This window comes from Drosophila rhopaloa, unplaced genomic scaffold, assembly GCF_018152115.1.
Source record: "Drosophila rhopaloa isolate 14029-0021.01 unplaced genomic scaffold, ASM1815211v1 contig_3, whole genome shotgun sequence".
NCBI classification, from domain to species: domain Eukaryota; kingdom Metazoa; phylum Arthropoda; class Insecta; order Diptera; family Drosophilidae; genus Drosophila; species Drosophila rhopaloa.
The window spans coordinates 14,283,938-14,303,397 of NW_025335123.1; the positions used below are offsets into that span (position 1 = coordinate 14,283,938).

The 19,460-nt window shown below is 37.0% G+C and overlaps 3 protein-coding genes across 7 annotated transcripts; 2 read left to right on the top strand and 1 right to left on the bottom strand.

The window, feature by feature from the left end:
* Positions 1-3,563: 3,563 nt before the first annotated feature.
* LOC108049027 (lipid storage droplets surface-binding protein 2) lies at positions 3,564-8,516 on the bottom strand. 4 transcript variants are annotated; one of them, XM_017130043.2, is made up of 5 exons: positions 8,065-8,516; positions 6,102-6,539; positions 5,374-5,424; positions 4,835-5,016; positions 4,462-4,715 (listed from the first exon to the last, which is right to left on the bottom strand). In XM_017130043.2, the coding sequence occupies exons 1-5, from the start codon at positions 8,261-8,263 to the stop codon at positions 4,572-4,574; spliced, it is 1,014 nt and encodes a 337-aa protein (XP_016985532.1). In that variant the 5' UTR covers positions 8,264-8,516; the 3' UTR covers positions 4,462-4,571. The 4 variants fall into 4 exon arrangements, with proteins under 4 accessions (XP_016985531.1, XP_016985533.1, XP_016985532.1 ...); XM_017130042.2 differs by lacking the exon at positions 4,835-5,016 and having other exon boundaries at positions 3,564-4,715; positions 8,065-8,515; XM_017130045.2 differs by lacking the exon at positions 5,374-5,424.
* Positions 8,517-15,123: 6,607 nt separating this feature from the next.
* Positions 15,124-17,287, top strand: LOC108049035 (microsomal glutathione S-transferase 1). Its single transcript, XM_017130060.1, has 3 exons — positions 15,124-15,191; positions 15,751-16,195; positions 16,631-17,287. The coding sequence occupies exons 2-3, from the start codon at positions 15,945-15,947 to the stop codon at positions 16,881-16,883; spliced, it is 504 nt and encodes a 167-aa protein (XP_016985549.1). The 5' UTR covers positions 15,124-15,191; positions 15,751-15,944; the 3' UTR covers positions 16,884-17,287.
* A 146-nt stretch (positions 17,288-17,433) lies between these two features.
* On the top strand, positions 17,434-18,949 carry LOC108049033 (microsomal glutathione S-transferase 1). Of its 2 annotated transcripts, XM_017130057.1 has the most exons (4): positions 17,434-17,922; positions 17,986-18,021; positions 18,105-18,184; positions 18,663-18,949. In XM_017130057.1, exons 1-4 carry the CDS (start codon positions 17,758-17,760, stop codon positions 18,913-18,915), a joined length of 534 nt encoding a protein of 177 aa, XP_016985546.1. In that variant the 5' UTR covers positions 17,434-17,757; the 3' UTR covers positions 18,916-18,949. The 2 variants fall into 2 exon arrangements, with proteins under 2 accessions (XP_016985546.1, XP_016985547.1); XM_017130058.2 differs by lacking the exon at positions 17,986-18,021 and having other exon boundaries at positions 17,647-17,922.
* The last annotated feature ends 511 nt before the right edge of the window (positions 18,950-19,460 follow it).

Below are 19,460 nucleotides of genomic sequence, written 5' to 3' on the forward strand. Positions count from 1 at the left end.
ATACTTTTGATTACGATTATAGTTGGGTACGAACGCCTTTATGAACGAACCTTTCTCGGCGATAAGAATTGTCGTTGCCAACCGAAGACCCAGACCTCGTCATCGTCGCTTCGGGAAGAATCTGGAGGGGATCGGGAGGCGGTGTCCAAAGTCCGGGTCCATTAACATCTTTACACTCAGGCCCCCGGGAGGGTACACCTTGCGGTTGGCATTTCCATTACATTAAGCTACCCAATAACGATCATTAACTCCATGATCATTGCATGGTCCGGAAAAAACGATCAACGCACCTACACAGAGGATAAAAAGGGAAGAATCGGATTTTCTTTCTTTAGGAGTAGATTTTCCTATCTAATATTCACTTAAAAAGTCGGACAAGTTGTATTACAGATATTATAAATTAAAGTTATTGTACTTAGTAATTAATAAAGCACTTCGAGTATACAAATTTCTTAAGAAAGGATGCATGAATATTTACTCATTGTATCGTATTTTTAGTTATTACATATTTGTGTGATAGGAATTCATATTAGAAGAGTTCTATAATATTTGTAATTAAATAGTTCAAGATATGAAAATTGTTCTTCTATGACCCTTGAATATGTTTTTTTTTTAAGCAACCGAATCATTTGTATAGGAATTTTGTATTTTAAGTGATTACATCTTTTTTTCTTGTGCATAATATATACTTACTGATTGCGGTTTTGGGAACCCGTCTAACAAGTCATGGGTTCCATGGGTTCCACAAGAAATACCAAGACCCTTTTCTGGCAAACCAAACTCATGAATATTTTGGCCCCAAATGCATTAAGCAAAACTCAAAATAATGCCAAGTATGCTGGTATAAGATTGATTCCCCAGGCGGACAAACTGGAACTTGGTCGAGACGAGGGACAGACTATGGCTATGGCATGTTCCTCTTGTCGGGAGCGCAAATTAAAGCGATCGGCCAGACGTTGGGCATACAAATGAGTTGGGGATTCGGAGGAGACGGCGGGGAGGAAGTGGAGTGGATGGCCCTCCACTCCAAATGAAAAGGAAAACCAGAGAGGCCGACGTCGACGTTTTTGCCCAATCTGAAGACGGATAATTGCACGGCCATTAACGCCGTCATTATCGACAGGGACCGAGTCACAAGTCCACTGGGAAAAGGCAATACAGTCCGGTTCACGAAAGTGGGATCTTAGCCTTTAAAATATGCTAAGTTGGTTCCCAAAAGTATATCTTATTCGCATTATAAGGTTTTAACTATTGCAAAAAAATTACCTTATATCTTAATGTGAATTTTTCTATTGAAATTGTTAAAGATTTAATGCAAAATTGATTATATATTGATTATATTATATAACCAGCTAAGTTAACAACAAACTTTTGTGAATTTAATTTAAAGGCATATTTAGTTTCTGTTGTAACACATTTGTTATATTAAAAGTTCATTTAATTTTAAGCTTTAAACGATGAGTCTATAACGATACTATTAAAACACGCTAAAAGCTTTGCAAAATTAATAAAAGATTTCTATTATTAACAAAGCATACTACCCCAGTTAATAGTTAGTACGATTGAAATCAAAGAAAGTGTATTTTTAGCTTGAAATCCAGCAAATTCCGAGCAATTTTGATAGCTGCGAAACGCACTTTAATATCACATGTTCGTAAACACATACACTCACTCGCATATCTCTGCGTACACCCCAAAAAAATTTCAAAATCTAACTTTGAACATTAACTGTTCGGCCATTTATGCATGTATTTTATTCATTCTTTTTTTAAACAAAACTATGGTTTATTGTCTTCATTGACGTAGAAATATTAGAAATATTCAACAGGGGGTTATATTTTATTTTTAATTTTAAACCTAACACTACGAAAAAGTGTACGCGCAAAAGTCTGCGTACAGCAGTTTTCAACTTCGAGAAATGCAGGATTGTGCGATTTCCGTTAATTTTGTTGTCGCCGATCTACTTTAGAATGTCTAAAAATAGACATTACGCAGTTAAAATGAAACTCTTTCATTATAATAACGAGCATATTGCAACATGGAACAAAAAGGCAAGGAAATTTCTGTTGAGGAGTGGAAAATTATATTAAAAGGTTTTTTGGATGGAAAATCTTATAGAGAAATTGGTGCTTTAGTTGCTAGAACCCACTCATCCATCCAAAGAGTGATAAATAACTACAACTCGGCTGGAAGTATCTTGCCAAAGGCTCGTTCTGGCCGTCCGCCTTTGCTTATAAACCGCGAGCAGAGGAATATTATCAAATCTATTCAGCTCAACCCAAGGACGACAGCTCACCAGGCAAAGCTGAAGGTCGAGGATAGATTTTCCAAAAGAGTTTCCGAAGATACTGTACGCCGGACCATAAAAAAGGCTGACTACCATAGCAGAGTCGCCCGCAAAAAACCTCTCATATCGGAAGTCAATAGACAAAAGCGCCTAACCTTTACTAATGAGTATATTTCCAAACACCAAGATTTCTGGAATAAGATTATATTTCCCGACGAAACTAAATTCTGCATATTTGGAATCATGGGAAAGGTTTTGGTATGGAGGAAAAGCGGAGAAGCCTCAAATTAAGAAAATTTGGTTGGCACAGTAAAGCAAGGAGGAAGCGGAATAATGGTGTGGGGGTGTATGGCAGCAAGTGGCGTTGGAAAATTGGCATTTATCGAGTTAATAATGGATCAGAAAATCTATATTGACATATTAAAAAACAATTTAAAAGAAAGTGCTGAAAAATTAGGGCTCGAAAGTGAATGTTGGTTCCAACAAGACAACGACCCGAAGCATACGGCGCAGAATACCAAGCTTTGGCTGCTGTATAACGTCATAAATCAGCTGCGAACACCTCCCCAAAGTCCTGATCTAAGCCCAAATGAGCATTTTTGGGATCTTCTTGAGAAGAAAATCCAAAGACACACGATAACATCTAAAAAAATGCTCAAGAATGTGATTTTCGAGGAGTAGGGGAAAATTACTGCAAATGAGACAAAAAAAAAGTGGATTCCATCCCGAGACGCCTTACGGAAGTTTTGCAGAGAAAAGGATACCCTACCAGTTACTAAAAATAATATTATTTGTGTTTTAAACAGGTGTACGCAGACTTTTGCGGGTACATTTTTTGGTAGTGTTAAGTTTAAAATTAAAAATAAAATATAAAACACTGTTGAATAATTTAAAAAAAAATACGTCAATGAAGACAATAAATTATAATTATGTTTAAAAAAAAGAATGTGTTGAATATATGCATAAATGGCCGAACAGCTAGGGTTTAAAGTTAGATTTTGAAATTTTTTTGGGGTGTACGCAGAGATATGCGAGTGAGTGTATAGAGGTCTTATCGCGCCAGCGAGTGCTCTATAAATTCATTCGCTGCAGTGCTCCGGCAATTACGATGACTGAACTCTCCACTGAACTCTATATAAATCAGCGGACCGGGGAGTGCTGTCTCGATAAGGAGCCTAATCAGATGGGGGGTATAGAACCTACATATAACGTTTTTCTGCTTATCATTCGCGTTCTTCAAGTGGCGAAAAATAATTGAAAAAAAATTCGTTGGCAATTTTCTTGTTCTTCGTTCCAGTTTTGCGTTGGTTCTTTTTATTAATATTTAATATTATCAATCTAGTTGTTTAAAGCAAACATTATGGCTAGGTTCTCCATACAAGTGTGTGTGAGGGTGTGTATTGTTGTGTTGCGTATATATATATATATATATGATAGGCATAATTCATTTTCATTAGCAATTAGACATCATCTGGTTGGACTCCCAGCGAGCGTACAATGGAAATTAAATAGAGATAGAAATAGCATAAGGCATTAGATTACGTATACGTATAGCTTAACCACACTATGCCAACGTGTGCGTACGTTTTTTTTTATATATATTATATATCAGTGTATATATTAGGCATATATAGGCGTATATATTATGTTTTTATTCAATGCATGCGTGGCACTTTAGCACAGCTAAAATTGATTTAAAAAAAACGCGCTCTTCTTACTCCCGATCTCTGGGCCTACTATAACTTAAAACTATGTTGGTGAGGGCTATACTTCAAATAAATATTTACAAAGCAGGGTGCGCAGGGGAGGGCGGGTTTCGGGGGTAGGCGTGTTCGAAAAACCTTCTCCACTTTTGATGATCCTCTATGGGAAGTACTAATTATATAGGCGAGTACTCAATGAAAAACAAAAGTACGCAAAAAAAAAAACGAAATTTTAAAATATAAAATGGGCGGCGTGGGTGGTTGGGTGTTAGGAGCATTGTGTGTGGTGTGCGTGTGTGTGAAAGAGGATAATATCTAGCTATAGATATAATTATTTATGGGCTTCTGATTTTTCCACTACTGAGACGACACCGCCGCCGCCGGTTTGCTCTTAGCGACTTGGGGCTTGGCCACAACCGCCGCGTTGTTGCTGGTAGAGCTGGTGGTGGTGCTGCTGCTGGAAGTGGTGGGTCCAAATGGCGAACAGGTATCACTGCTGCCCGACTGCTCCACATTCGTGCCCATCGATGAGTTAATAAAGTTGATGTACTGATGCAACTTGAGGGCGGCTATCAGGGAGCTCAGATAGTCGTTGATGTTGCCCTTCTGGACCTGCTTGATCTGTCGGGAGACATTTCGATAGACGCGACGCGAGATCTTGTTGGATAGCCGTCCAACCGTCTGTACTGTGTGTAGGACTGGATCCTCGCTGGCGGGAACTGGCACTACAAATAAAAGACGATTACCATTAACAAAAAGAATAGCCAGAAATTTGTTGTACTTTTTAAGGTTAAAACAAGTCTAGGTTAGTACATGTGTGGCTGTGCGGCTTGTGTGTGCTTACCATAAACTTGTTGAGTTCCCTATCGATAATGCCTACGATCTCTGGATTTCTTCTAACGTACTCAACAATTTCGGTTATGATTTTCAGGGACATGGACAGAAATACCGTCGAGGCGGCCACTAAGAATCTATCATCAATCTCTTGATCGTGATCCTGGTCGTAGCTCTCCCCAACAACAATAACTAACAAATGGCACAGAGAAAGAGAGATAGAGAGAGATTAATTTAGAAAATTAGTGTCAATTTTTTTGGGTGGTTATTTAAAGTTAGGGGTAGGTGACAGGACCAGGATCAGGATCGGGTTCGGGGGTTCGCAGGCTAATCAACATTTATCCCTCAACTCAAAATCGAAAATATTTCTGTATATTATAGCCCCGTTTTGTTCTGTTTTCGTGTGTGGAATTATCGTCATGCTTGATTAGTGTTCATGCTTTTTTTATTTACTTGCTATTTTTATGCTTATTAGACGGTGTGTTAGTGGTGGACAAACAAACAAACGATCGAACGAACAAAAGATCGGATCGGGGATCGGGAACTTACTGTCATTTTCAGAACTCTTGCCATTCTGCACGACGGCATTTTGTTTATCATCTGAGAATTAAAAATATTTACGATTTATATTTAGCATTTTGTTTACACACCGCGCAGAAAGCTAGCAAGCGAATCTAACTTTTCGGCTAGCAGATGGAAATGGAAGGAAGCCAATAAATAATGTTCTTCCCCATTCAAGGTTTTTAAATAAAATTGAAGTACCATAGTCTACAGGTTTTTAGAATACATTTTAGAAATTTCTCTAATCTGAAGTCAGTACCATCGTGTATTAAAAAATATGTATGTAATTAATTAAATATGCAAGAGTTAATTAGGGACATGTACACAAGATTTAAATGCATGTACTTTTTAAATAATCAAACTCTGAGTTATTCAGTACCAATCTCTTGATTAGGTTTGGTGAAGTTAAAGATGATTATATGAAATAAGTATTAGAATTTATTAAACTTTAAGTTTCTCACTATTCAACAACTAACAACTTATTGATATTTAATACAATATAACTATTTTTACTTTAAAGAAAAATTCATTTAACTTTTCTAATAATAATAATAATAAGTTTCACAATTATTAAAGGATAAACCGGAAAAGGGTACACAATAAAACTATTAAAATCCCAAAAATAGTAAAGAAAATTGAATGAAGACTATTTACAGTGAATATATTATTCCCTCATTCTGGCCTATTATATTTATTCATCTAGCAGCAACACTCACCATTATCCTCCTCCACATCGGACTCGCACTTGGGGAAATAGTACTCCAGGAGGCGCTCGGCTAGCGCTGTGGTAGTGTCTACTCCGTTGACCGCCAGGCTGCCGTACTGGGTGGCCAGCACCTCGTTGGCCTTCTGCCAGGCGAGGTCCTTCAGCGAAGCGGCCTTCTGCTGGCCGGCGGCCTTGAACTTGACCACTCGCTCCAGGTGCGGCTGCACCACATCGATCACCTTGCTCTTTGCCTGGTTGTAGATCTCCTGCGGCGTATCCTTGATAATAGGTGCCTTCACCTCCAGCTTATCAATGCCCTTTACCAGGGTTTGGTCCACATAGGCGATGGGTCGGTCCAGTTTGGTGACGAAAGGAGCTGCTGTTGTCACCGCTCGGGTCACACAATCCTCGGCCGCCGTTAAAGCCCATTCAAAAACACGATTTTTGCCTGCAAAAAAAGAAAATACAAATTGTAATTATATATTGGCTATCTTAAGGAAAATTCTCATCTATCAAAATTGATATGGAAAATGTTAATGACCTACGCATTTCGATTTAATATCGAGTTTTGTGAAAGCACAATTATTTGGTTTGAAACTTCCTAATCAGATTGTTCTGGAATTTCTAGAATTGTGTATGAGTAGTTATTCACACACATGTGACAAAAGCACTGGGAGCCTGCTTATCAGTTGCAACCGTAATAATAAAATAAATAATAATAATAAAAATAGCATTTCTGACTGATAAGCAACTGCGCAGTTCACGATCCGCAGGGCCCCTTGGACCCCTCCTCTATCTGTCTGGGCCTGCGAGTTTAGACTTTGATAGTTCGTCACTCGGCAAACACATCATCCAATTTCAATTCCAATCCCAATCCCAGCAGCTGCAACAACAACTGTGAAATATCACAAACAAGTCGAAAGTCCAACTACAGTTGTTGTTGGGGCCCCCTGAGAGCCCCTTAACGACAGTGCTGACTGCTTAATTTAGTTTCCAGCTAAAACTGGATTTTTTAAGGTAGAAAAATTAGTTATATCTACTTTCTCAAGACCAACTATGAATAAATAAGAGAAATGTTAAACAAAAAGTAAAGCATACTTTTTTCTATAAAAAATTCTATCTTTATAAAAGTTAAATAAAACGTGCTTTACGAAAATTAGTATCAGTATATCCTATATTCAACTTTAACTAAGATCGACTTTTTAATATTTAATAGAGCTTAGGCTTTTATCCACATTCTGTGCTATTGTTGTTTACTATTTTCAATAGTTTTATTTTAAAATTGAACCTTAACAATTTATATTTTGACACATTTAAAAAAAACTTTTTTTATACATATTTTGCAGCAATTTAAGCGTTTTTTTTTGTGACACTGGGCAGCACTGACTCGCCAGAGCGCCAGTGGAGTGGCCATTGGGTCTGCTTTGCTGTCTCTCGCAATGAAGGGGGCTCGCCCCCGTCTTCTCTCGCTGTCGGCGCCCCTGCGACTGCAGCCTACGTGCTGTGGCCTTTTTCGCCCCCCTCTCTCTTTGGCACTCTCTTACGTTTCGTTAGCCAAGAGTATTTATTATGTAAATTTCGAGCGAACTTTGAACGCGGCGCGTCACGAGGGTAAAGTCGCTTTTGTTGCTAGGTCATGGTTGTTGTTGCCGCCGTGATTTCGATTATTGAACGCCCGGCAATCAATTAATATCAATTGAGCTTAATTTCAGGCCAATTAAAAAAGAGTTGCCCTCGATGTGTTTCGAGTTCGAATTGCAACTCGAATTAAAATGGCGAAGCCATGTCGAAGTCGTAGCAACGGTTTAGGTTTCGATTGCGGTATTCGATTGCATGCGCTGCATTTGTTGTTGCTTTGCTGCCCTCTCTTTTATTTTAATCCCCCATCTTTTTGCTTCTCCATTTCGTGTGTGCGAACAACGGGACTAGAGTTCAATGCACTTATTGTATGCACTTTACACTCACACACTTACCTTTTACTTTGCCATAGACATCCTGCGATTTGTCCCATGCCGCATTTACCACGGGCAATTTGATGATCCTTTCGAGGGACTCCAGGTGCGGCAACAGGTCCTTGGCATCCTTGGGCTGATCCACGTCGTTTACCGCTCCGTTGCCGGTGCTTCCATTCCCGGTCCCGGTGGTGGCGTGTTTCTGCTCTGCACTGGCCATGATCTTTTTTTTCTGACTTTTCACTTTTTCTTTCTTTCTCTTGGTCTCTTTTTCAAGCTCTTTTGCTTGCCACCGCACTTTTCTTTTCTCCTTCTTTCTTTTCTTTCACGAACAAAAAAACAGCTCAACGTATGAGTGTGTGTGACTGTGGGGCTTGTATGTCGTATGTGATTAAGGGTACTTGGAGCACTTTTTAGCACGTCTGCACACGTCTGTTCGCCGGGGCACTCTGGTTGATTTGCGAGCTGCGCGGCTGGTTTATTATACGAGCGAGTGCCGCCGCCAGTGCTGCCAGCTCCAAGCAGCGAAAAGGCCGAGAGCGACAGATGTGCAGTTGCTGGCTGGAAATAGCCAAGCCATACTCCGAAAAGCTAGCTAAAACGTGACGTAACAGTTTTTATTACCTAAAGCCTAGTATCCAGATCGACAAACGAGTATGCTAGCGTAAAAACTTTAATCTTTCCAGTGTGACCAAAATTTCGAGAGTTCATCGGACTTAAGCGTGCTACGGTCGTACTGTCAATCAGCTGGGTTTGTTGACAAGCAGTTAAAATTCAAATATCGCATTTGCGGGAAAGAGCCTTTAAAAGATATTATCAAATACCTTGGCAAGACAAGTCTGCCGGTGTACAAAGAAATTAAAAAACAATACAATTTAAATTTAACAGTTGTTTTTTTTAATTTACTGATAATTATTTGCTAATTAAAAGTTCATAGCTGCACTTTTGTTGTGTTAAATGTACATTCTGGACCTAAAAAACATTTTGCTCTGACAAGAGGCACCCCAGATAGTATTAATGTTATTTTGTCCTCACATGTAAACACCTGCAATCGACTTTTGTGAGTTTTTTGAGTTTTTCCCTCCATTTCTTATAATGTTCACTGAGAAGCGCACGCCAAAAGATTAAATTTCTTAATCTTTTCCGCTAGGGTTCACCCAAAGTTATTTTCCGCAGACTGGCAACGCTATGGAATTTTCTGGTATTTTTTTCGTCGATCAGGAGACCGACGTGAAAAAAAGGCCCGACGAAAAGTGAACGCCAGCTATTTGCCTCTCGCTCTCTCTCATGACTGGCGTACGGTTTACGTCGAAGTGGATACTAGGCTTTAAGAAGGACATATTTTATAAATTCAAGTTTTAATTTCCATAAAATAATAAGACCAAAATAATAAGCATCTGCAATTGTTTTCATTACCTTAAATTGTATAACAAAATAAGGGCATAGTACGTTTACATACGTCGGTTCGAGTATTTTTGAAATTTGAGTATACTACAGATAAAAAACAATTAACAAGAATTATATTTAATTAAAAAACCGAGGTTCCCACATGGGATTTTCTTATTTAAGTTTAAATTCTGTAGCTTAAAGTAACCATTAAGCTGAAAGCCTGCTCTGAGCCACGTTGTTATCAGTTCTTAAAACGAGTCTACAATTTAACGATATTCTTAAAACTGAGATGAAGGATTCTATTAATGTACAGATAAAATCCTTTTGGTCACAAACATTTAAGAACAATAAACCTTACGATTTTTCTTAGATTGTTTATTTTCTTTTTAGTATTTATCTTGCACATTTTCCCAAAATCGAACGTAAAAATAGCTAGGTTGCTTAGTCTTTATAGATAGCCATTGATGCAGAGAGCAGAGCTCCAAAGCAGCGAGAGATTTAAGATTACAGCTCTCTTTGGGGACCCCATGGAATAGAAGATATGAATAACTGCTGGTATTCTAGTTTTTTGACCAGTATCCAAATGACGAAAAAAATGTTAAAAATTAAATATTGATAAATAACATAAAATGTACTACTTTACGTCTTAATATTGTAATTGGCCAAGTTACTTTCAAAACGTTTTTTTTTTTTTAATTTTTGTATATCCATTTATCCTTGTTATCTTTCATGGAGTGCAATTCTTCTGCTAGGAAAGCAAGAAAGAGGAGGGAGAAAAGAGAAATTTGGGGAAAAGGGACAGCGCCTATGTTTGTTCGCCATGCTTGACAACTAGATTAATTAATACGCAGTGTCGGGCGCAAACAAAGTTTAGATTGAAGTACATTCCAATATGTATGTGTGGGGGCACTGCCATTATCAATGGCCAATGGGCACCAGCACCACCACGCAAATACTTCGTGCGACCTTTGAACCCCAGCCACCGCATCGATAATACGCCACTGCACATTCACACATCTAATTCTACGTAATATTTACCGAATGCTGTGTAATTCGCTTGGCATTCCAAAGTCCGGTGTGTGTCAAAACAAAAACAAATTATGTACGAAAACTACCAGCGAAACGTGCCCGTTTCCCATCTATAAAATCAACTTCTATCCCCCATTCTTAACCCATTTGTAACCATATGTAAAACACAGCGATTGACTGAATAACTTATTGATTATGTATCCATTAAAACGGGTTAAAAATTAAAAATCATCCTGCATAAAATGTGTATAAAACAAGAAAGGAAAGCTAACTTCGGGCGGAGCCGAAGTTGATATACCCTTGCAGAATACTCTGTAAATTATATTCTCCAAAATTATTCATATGATGCATTCTTAATACTCATAAAAAATCCCAACTTCCTAACTTTAAAAACACCAAAGTTATGGCATTTCCAATCGTTCAGTTATATGGCAGCTATAGGATATAGTCGGCCGATCCTTATGAAATTTGGTAGGTCGGATTGGCTGGCCAAATATAACACCCATAGAAAATCCCAACTTCCTAACTTTACAAACACCAAAGTTATGGCATTTCCGATCAATCAGTTATATGGCAGCTATAGGATATAGTCGGCCGATCCTTATGAAATTTGGTATGTCGGATTGATTGGCCAAATATAAAACCCATAGAAAATCCCAACTTCCTAACTTGACAAACAACAAAATTATGGCATTTCCGATCAATCAGTTATATGGCAGCTATAGGATATAGCCGGCCGATCCCGGCCGTTCCGACTTATATACTGCGTGCAAAGGAAAGAAGGGTGTGTGCAAAGTTTGAATTCGATATCTTTAAAACTGAGAGACTAGTTCGCGTAGAAACAGACAGACGGACAGACAGACGGACAGACGGACATGGCTATATCAACTCAGGAGGTGATCCTGATCAAGAATATATATACTTTATAGGGTCGGAGATGTCTCCTTCACTGCGTTGCACACTTTTGACCAAAATTATAATACCCTCTGCAAGGGTATAATGATAGAAATGTATTGATTTAAAATATACAAGAATATTATGTTTCAGTTTAAAGAAAACGTCTCAAAATATCCAAAACTTTTTACCCAAATGGGTTAATGCCCTCAGCGAATTATGCGCTATATAGTGTAATTATGTCTGTCTGATAAGGCTTAAGCGGTCAGACTATCGCCCGTCCATAAATGCGCAAATTAACCAGGCCCTCGAGATGGGAAGGCTAAAACAGTTTAGACCGTAATCCAAAGTCTACCAATGTCGTCACAACTTTGTTTATGTTGTAACCAAGATCAGGTGCCGGGCTTATCGCCACTTGGTCTAGTCGGGTCCCAATCACCGATATGGCCCGTAAATAAACCAATGTAACCGATGCCACCCATTTTATGGCACTATATTTATCTGTGGACTTTGCAATCGATGGTTACATTATATTACCGGAGGAAATCACTTACACCATGTTTGGTAAACTGATTTCATTTACCGATAAGAAGATAACATGGTGTAAATATTTGTATGTTTATTTTACAAATATATTATAAAACACAATTTTATTACTCTGTTAATGAAATAGTTTTTTTAAGCAGGAGACAAAAAATAGTACCCATACAACAAGGTCAAAACTTAATAATTTTAAATTGTTATTTTTTTAGAATTGCTTTGTAAGCCAATTCCAATTTTTAAAGATATGAATAGGTTCATTCACTTTTTTGACGGACTAATTTGTGTAACAAGTGTGAATTATAGGTCTCAAGATACATATATAAAAACTAAGCAAATAAAACCTACTCAAAAAGATTGCATTTTAACAAAGTTAGAAGGGCTAAATGGCATTACAATTGTTGATTGCCTTTCCATTTTATCAGCTTTTGAAGATAGCCTTATATATTTTACATCAACAGATAAAAAATATAATTCGAATAATGGTCGCAAGTAGACAAACCCCAGACTGTATATAGTTCCATAGGCTCAACAGGCCCCGTCGAGGCATCAGTACATATAGTGTATATATATAGTATTCCGTTATCGGGTCCCAAAGAGTGTCCGTCTGTGGGTATTTTCCCAAATGGTCGAGCCTAGAATTCCATTGGATTTTGGACAGATTATACACCAATTCAGAGGCCTAGGCATAATCTATATATAGAAGGAGGAAACATTCAGGTAACGATGACATATAGACGGACTTTGAATCCGCGGCGTGAGTGAGTTTTTCTATATACTGGTACAATACATGTGAAAGGCGAATGAGTCGCCTGCTGATTTTATTAAGTTTTTATTTCCTTTTTTTTTTGCGCTGCTTTCTAGATGGATTGTACTTTGCTGATAAGGGGTTTTGAATACTTTTTTATTCTCTGCTTCATTCATTTAATGCCTTTGTTTTATAATTGTCGCCGGTTATCTTATATGAGGTATAAGCCTTTAAGCCACTTATTAAACAAAGTTCGCCATGCTTATCGCAATCTAGTGACACACGGGTTCAAATTACTCGAGAGTCCAATTGAAGAAATGATTAAATTGACGACAATCTTGGAATAGATGAATTTTAAAATTCACTGTGAAAATGTGCTTCTAAATAGGGTACACTTTTTGATAATGGCAAAGTAGTCCTAAAGAATCCTTCAACTGAGTTAGCTATACAAAAATTGACAAACATCATATCCCAGAGTTAAAGCAGTGGGGCAAATCAGGGGTACTGGGGCATGTCTGCTATGTCCGACTACGTGTATTAAACCCAATTCGTCATGGGGCAAAAACCCAGAGAAGACTAGAAGGAATAAGAACGACGGAACCACAAAAAGTCGTCTGGCGGTTTGGACTTTGGACGGTTTACGTGATGTCGTAGTCATGACGCCGACTTTGACTGCGACTGAGAATAATTCAATGTGTTGGAGCATGTATTTCGTTAAAAACCAACAAAAAAAAAAAACAAAATGAATAAAGAAGGCAAACCAGAATCAAAAAGAACTCTTTGACTAAATTTAGACGCGACCAAAGACCAATTCTTGCGAATACGTCATCGCTTGTAGATAAATGTGTTTTCGTATTATGGGGTGCAAAAGTAAGTTTAAACTTGTTTTCACTGCCCAGGCAATATATAAAGTTTTAAATTTTATATACAAAAACTGAAACTAAGCTACTGTAAAAAATGAAAAACATTTGTAAATTTTAATCAAGTAAACGGTGTATAAAATGTTTTGTGACTACAAAGACTTATCTTACGTAATTTGACTGCTGGATAAGTAAGCTTCATAAAATTTGGTATACAACAGGAATATAACTAAATAAGGATATAGTACGTCTTTTGCGAAAATTCCCTTATTGAATTCCCAGTTAGTTGGGACCAATCCTTCGTAACTTTTGAATTATATGTTCCATATTTGTTTGAAAAATATGTATGCTTAATGCTATTATTACAAGCCCCCCTGTGAAAGCGGATATGCTCCAGTTCGGGGATCACAACAGCCCTCTTCCCAGTCCCAGTTCGAGTGGGACTCCATTAAGGAGCAGACATCTAATCAGACGGCGGAATTGCCTCGTTTCAATTCATTTTCGTCTGGCTGAAAGACGCTGACAAACTAAAGATCGCACAAACATACTCACATGCGTATTTGTATATATATTTTAATGATTTCTGTGGCTTTTGTACAAAAGCTGATAGTGATAATATAGTTGCCCCCACGCATTGAAAGCGTGAAATGTTCGCCCTCTTTTTTCCCCTATCTGTCTGCTTCCGTTCCTCCGGCCTTGTCTTCGCATTGGTGATAAATTTCCTTAAAATATCAAATTGGTATTTAATTCCAAGTTAGCTAAGTACATATTTACTTGCATTAAAAATTAATTTAATAAATTGATATTGATTTAGGGCTTTTACAAGAAAGGAAGCAAACTTTGACAAGCTGAAGTTTATATACCCTTGCAACTCTTACAAAAATTAAATATTATACATTTCGATTTTGATACAGCTAGGTCGGTTTTCCGATAAAATATTAAATCAAAATTAAAAAACATATTTTTAAAGGTTCCTGTAAAAAAATGTAATTAATTTAATTTAAAAAATGTTAATATACATATATAATATATGTTATAGTGATGCTGATTTAATAAAAATTAAATTTTAATGTGATGTTTTAATGTTAATGTAATGCTAATGTAATGTTAATGTTATATTGATGTAATGTTAATGTAATGTCATTGTAATGTTAATGTAATGTTAATGCAATGTTAATGTAATGTTAATGTACTGTTAATGTTATGTTAATGTACTGTTAATGTTAATGTACTGTTAATGTTATGTTAATGTACTGTTAATGTTAATGTAATGTTAATGTACTGTTAATGTTAATGTACTGTTAATGTAATGTTCAATTGGCATGGTCACCGTCATTACTCCCTCGATACTTGTAATTCCCAACAAGTTCTAGCCAAAAAATTACGACCTAGTGGTTGTTGGCAGCCCATATACCAGTTGACATGGATGTCCGAAAGTGTGAGTGTGTTTCTTGTGGGGTTCCAAATGATCAATGGTTATACCATATGACTTGGATTGTTCACCAGGATGTAGGATCAAGGACCTCTCAAGGTATGTATTATTTTATTATAAAATAATTCGCTTAATAAATTAATTAAAATTCTAATTCCAGATTGTGTGTGTGCCTGTGATTGAGGAGCAGTTGCAGGATGGTTACGGCGATACCATCATACTTTATCCGGATGCAGTGCATCAAGGATTTAACGGAGTATGTACCATTATTATAATAAATAAAATTAAAAATTACACGTTGAAAAGAAAATTATTAGTATTCAAGTATTAGTATTAGTTTATTCAAGTTCCTGCGTTGCAAACTTTTGACTGAAATCATAATACTCTCTGCAAGGGTATATAAATATTCAAGTTATAGCAAACTGCGCATTGCAATTATTTGAGGCTAATCGAAATCTAGGTGGCTCACTCAAGTATATTTCGCGGATAAACCACCTCTAGGTGTCGCTTTGTAATTTTATGTAATTACCATGTAGATAACTACTTGAGGAAATATAACAATTATTATAGGATTTTTAGTACCATACAATTTATAATTTGTAAATGATTAATTACCAAATTTTATTTTCCTGCTTTCTTTTAAATAATTGAATAAAACTATGCTTTTTAAAGGATATTTAGTTAAATATTTAAAGTTACATAAGCAAGGGCTCAACTTAACCAACAACAAAATCTGTATCAATTCTTAGTTCAACTGCATACCTTATATTATATGAATCGATTTTTGAAGGTCTTAATTATAATTGTTCTCGAAGTGCACCTGAAAACCCGCTAAATATAACCCAAAAATAAGGGCTAAAGTGGAATATATGATTTTAATTATTAAGTATTGGTAAGAAGAAATAAGGTCAGGTAAGGGAACCGATCCACCTGTTGTCCCTCCTGCGCCAATTGCCCACCTTGCGAAGGCAATCACCTGCGAACGGTCGACGGGAACGGAGCTTTTGCCATGGATCACGGACCGACTGATGCCACGCCCACCGCCGCCGCCTTCCGGCTGGTGTTGCTAAGCAAATCGAATCCCGTGATGGGGTGCTACATGTTCTGGACCAGTCTGCTGGTGCTCAAGATGCTGGCCATGTCGCTACTCACGGCCCGCCAGCGGATGAAGACCAAGACGTTCGCCAACCCGGAGGATTTGCGCATCAGCCGAAGCCAGGAGGTTCGATTCGGGGATCCCCATGTGGAACGAGTGCGACGGTAAGTGCAAATACATCTTCCATATAAGCTTGGGGATCAAACTTTAAGTATTGTAAATATCACTTCACAGAGAAGAAGGTATTTTAAAATCGATCTGAATTTACAATTCAAGGTACTAGGTATATAAAAGGTGTAATTAATTTTGAGCTAAACAATTCCGATGTTAAATATATATATAATTAATCAATAATAAACTAAGGACTTCCTAAAAGGAAGCTTATATTCTGTAAAGATAAAAAATAAACTTAAAAGCATTAATCTTTAAATGTCTTATATTAGATAAAGAATTCGTGGTAAATTTAAAAAATTGGTTTTCTTATTGTTTATTAAATTTAACCGGACTTGTGTATTTAAAATATATTAAGTATTTATTTTACTGAATAGAAAACTATGTATAGATTATAACATTATTGTTATGATGATGACTTCTTGCAGGGCCCATCGCAATGACCTGGAGAACATTTTGCCCTTCCTTCTGATGTCGCTGGTCTATGTGGCCAGTGGACCGAATCCCCTGACCGCCCGTTTGCTCATCCGCATCGGAGCAAGTGCCCGGCTGCTCCACACGGTGGTCTACGCACTCATCCCGGTTCCGCAACCGGCCAGAGCCCTGGCCTTCTTCACCACCTTCGGCATCACCTGCTTCGAGGCAGGCTACGTCTTTGTCTTTTGTATTAAGTACATTTAGACCTTTAGTGACTCCCACTTAGCTAACTTGGCCAAGTACTCACCTTTCGCACATTTAAACAGCACCAGTGATGTTAAGTGGCTAGGTACAGATTTAGGTACCTATGTTAAGTACAATTAAAAACTTAAATATGCATATTAGAGTTAATATCACTCCCTACAATATAAGCCCTTAGGGTAACTTTCAAAAGCCATAAAATGGTTCCGCAATATTAAAAACTCTTTAAGAATAAATAAAACCCATAAAATTTAATCAATTATTTGATAATGTTTGTTAGATTAAATATCAAGTAGCACAAACATTGTTTTAATAAACAAAAATCTTTACTCTTTAAGCCATTCAGAATATTAATATTAATTAGAGAAAGTCCAGATTACAATATTTTTTAATTACATGTAAGCAGTATATTCGATTTAAGGAATAGACTTTAAAATATTGCTGTCAGTACTATTAAAATGATTAAACAATTAATTTAAATAATAATATTACTATAAAAAACGTAGAAAATCACTGCACAGAAAATTCGTTTAATCATGTTAAATTAGAACAGACATTTTTTTTCTGTAGACATAGGTTTAAATATGAATAAGAAATTTAATAATTCTAAGGAATAGGCTTACGTATGTATAAGAAATTTATCAATTCTAAGAAACAGGCTAAGGAATTTATTTAATTTAAATAATAGTGTACCCGACAAACTGGGTAAAATAGAAAACTTACCCATTCCATTGCTGCACAGCACCTCAGATTCGGTTCGACGCAATTCGTAACCAGTTTGGTCGCATGCTTTCATGATCTCCACAATGAGCTGAGTGCGGCTTTATCATTTATTTGCCGAAGTTGTCTCAAAGCGAACGCACATACCTCATCCGCCATGTCGACCACAGCAGGGAATGCCAGCCAGACGATGACATCGACCGGCGAAATGTTCACCCTGGAGAATCCGGTCTTCTGCTGCTATCTCTTTTGGGCCACGGTGCTGGTGGTGAAGATGAACCTCATGTCGCTACTGACCGCCATCCAGCGTTTCCGGTATAAGGTAAGTCATACCATTGTGTCGCTGCACTTGCTCAAAGGTCACCACCACCAATTCCATTCACAGCTGCTGGTATTCGTACCACTCGCACTGCGACGTAAGGTAAAATAGCCACTAGTCATCGTAGATTAATTCGCTTAACCTGTTTGGCGAGGCTCTAAAATTGTTGTTTTTCGCTATTGTAGATCTTTCCCAACCAGGAGGATCTGTTCTTCAAGAATCTCGAGGTAAAATTCGATGATCCGAATGTGGAGCGCGTTAGAAGGTGGGTTGTTGTCTTTCTATTTACAATATCTCAAAGTAAAATGGACCTCATAAAGAGGTTGAATTATACAGAATCTTATCTTTTAAAAAAAAATATTGACTAATACAATCGAATCTTTATCTTTATGTGGACGTCCCTTAATTATTGTTGAAATAGTTTGTTAGTTCTTATTAAATCTTAAAATGTAACTCCTTTTTATGGGAAGTATTTAAAACCTGACTTACGAAATAGCTTTGGAATGTGTAATACTGTAATATGTCAACTATTATCGAATTACTTTGCCAATCAGCATATTAGTCATACGATTAAGTATTATTGTTGACGACTTTAAATTAGCTTTAAATTGCTTTTAAACACAGATCGATTTAAAGCATGCCAACGTAGATAACTTTTACTTTGAGCATTGGATAAGTATAAGATACTTTTGTAAAACCTATTATTGTTCGAATCACTTATTAAAATGTTTGCCACCTTCCAGAGCGCATCGCAATGACATGGAGAACATTTTGCCATACTTTATCATGTCCTTGATTTACATCAGTACCAACCCGAATGCCGACGTGGCATGCAATCTGTTCCGTGTGGCCTCTGTGGCCAGGATCATTCACACTCTGGTCTACGCCGTTTATCCGGTTCCGCAGCCGTCGAGGATCATCGCCTTCGCCACCATGCTCCTAATCACCTTCTATATGGCCGCTGTGGTCGCCCTGCGCACCCTAAACTTTATCTAAATAAACAATAATCCCTATCGGCTTAACCCTTAAATGCTAAATGTTTATTTCTAGTTTAGTTCGAGATATGGTGGACTGAAGGCATAATCGAAACTTGATTTTATTTAAATATTTGAATAGCTATTCAATTAATTAACTAAATTATTCCTAAATTTCTAAATATTGGAAAATTCATGATTTAATAATTCAAGTAGTTAAACTATACGATTTTGGAAAAAATATACAAACTTAAATTGGCACCTGGGTCTTTAAGAGTCAAGTGCTTAACTGAAAAAGTTTTAAAGTCATATTTTTACTAGTTTTCTTTCAAAAATATGGAAATATAGATTTACCTATTCTCGATTACGAAAACATACTTTGCAAGTCAAACATTAACTGTCCACCGGCATAGTCAATTAAATGAAGGAACTATTATAATTATCAATTTAGTTACATTTTTTGGTTCAGCTCATTTTAAATAACCTCTTAGAATAAACTTCATTTAACCGACAATCTTAAAAAAAATCCTTATAAATCAAAAACAGAATATTACATATCTCAGAAGA

Excerpts from the sequence above, each read along its gene's own strand:
- LOC108049027 (XM_017130042.2), bottom strand. The coding sequence starts at position 8,263 with ATGGCCAGTGCAGAGCAGAAACACGCCACCACCGGGACCGGGAATGGA. Across the intron at positions 5,425-6,101 it reads CGATGTGGAGGAGGATAATG|ATGATAAACAAAATGCCGTC; the intron begins GTGAGTGTTGCT and ends TTTAATTCTCAG. Across the intron at positions 4,716-5,373 it reads CAAGAGTTCTGAAAATGACA|TGCCAGTTCCCGCCAGCGAG; the intron begins GTAAGTTCCCGA and ends TTTTATTTGTAG.
- LOC108049035 (XM_017130060.1), top strand. The coding sequence starts at position 15,945 with ATGGATCACGGACCGACTGATGCCACGCCCACCGCCGCCGCCTTCCGG. Across the intron at positions 16,196-16,630 it reads CATGTGGAACGAGTGCGACG|GGCCCATCGCAATGACCTGG; the intron begins GTAAGTGCAAAT and ends GACTTCTTGCAG.
- LOC108049033 (XM_017130057.1), top strand. The coding sequence starts at position 17,758 with ATGTCGACCACAGCAGGGAATGCCAGCCAGACGATGACATCGACCGGC. Across the intron at positions 17,923-17,985 it reads TCCAGCGTTTCCGGTATAAG|CTGCTGGTATTCGTACCACT; the intron begins GTAAGTCATACC and ends TTCCATTCACAG. Across the intron at positions 18,022-18,104 it reads CACTCGCACTGCGACGTAAG|ATCTTTCCCAACCAGGAGGA; the intron begins GTAAAATAGCCA and ends TCGCTATTGTAG.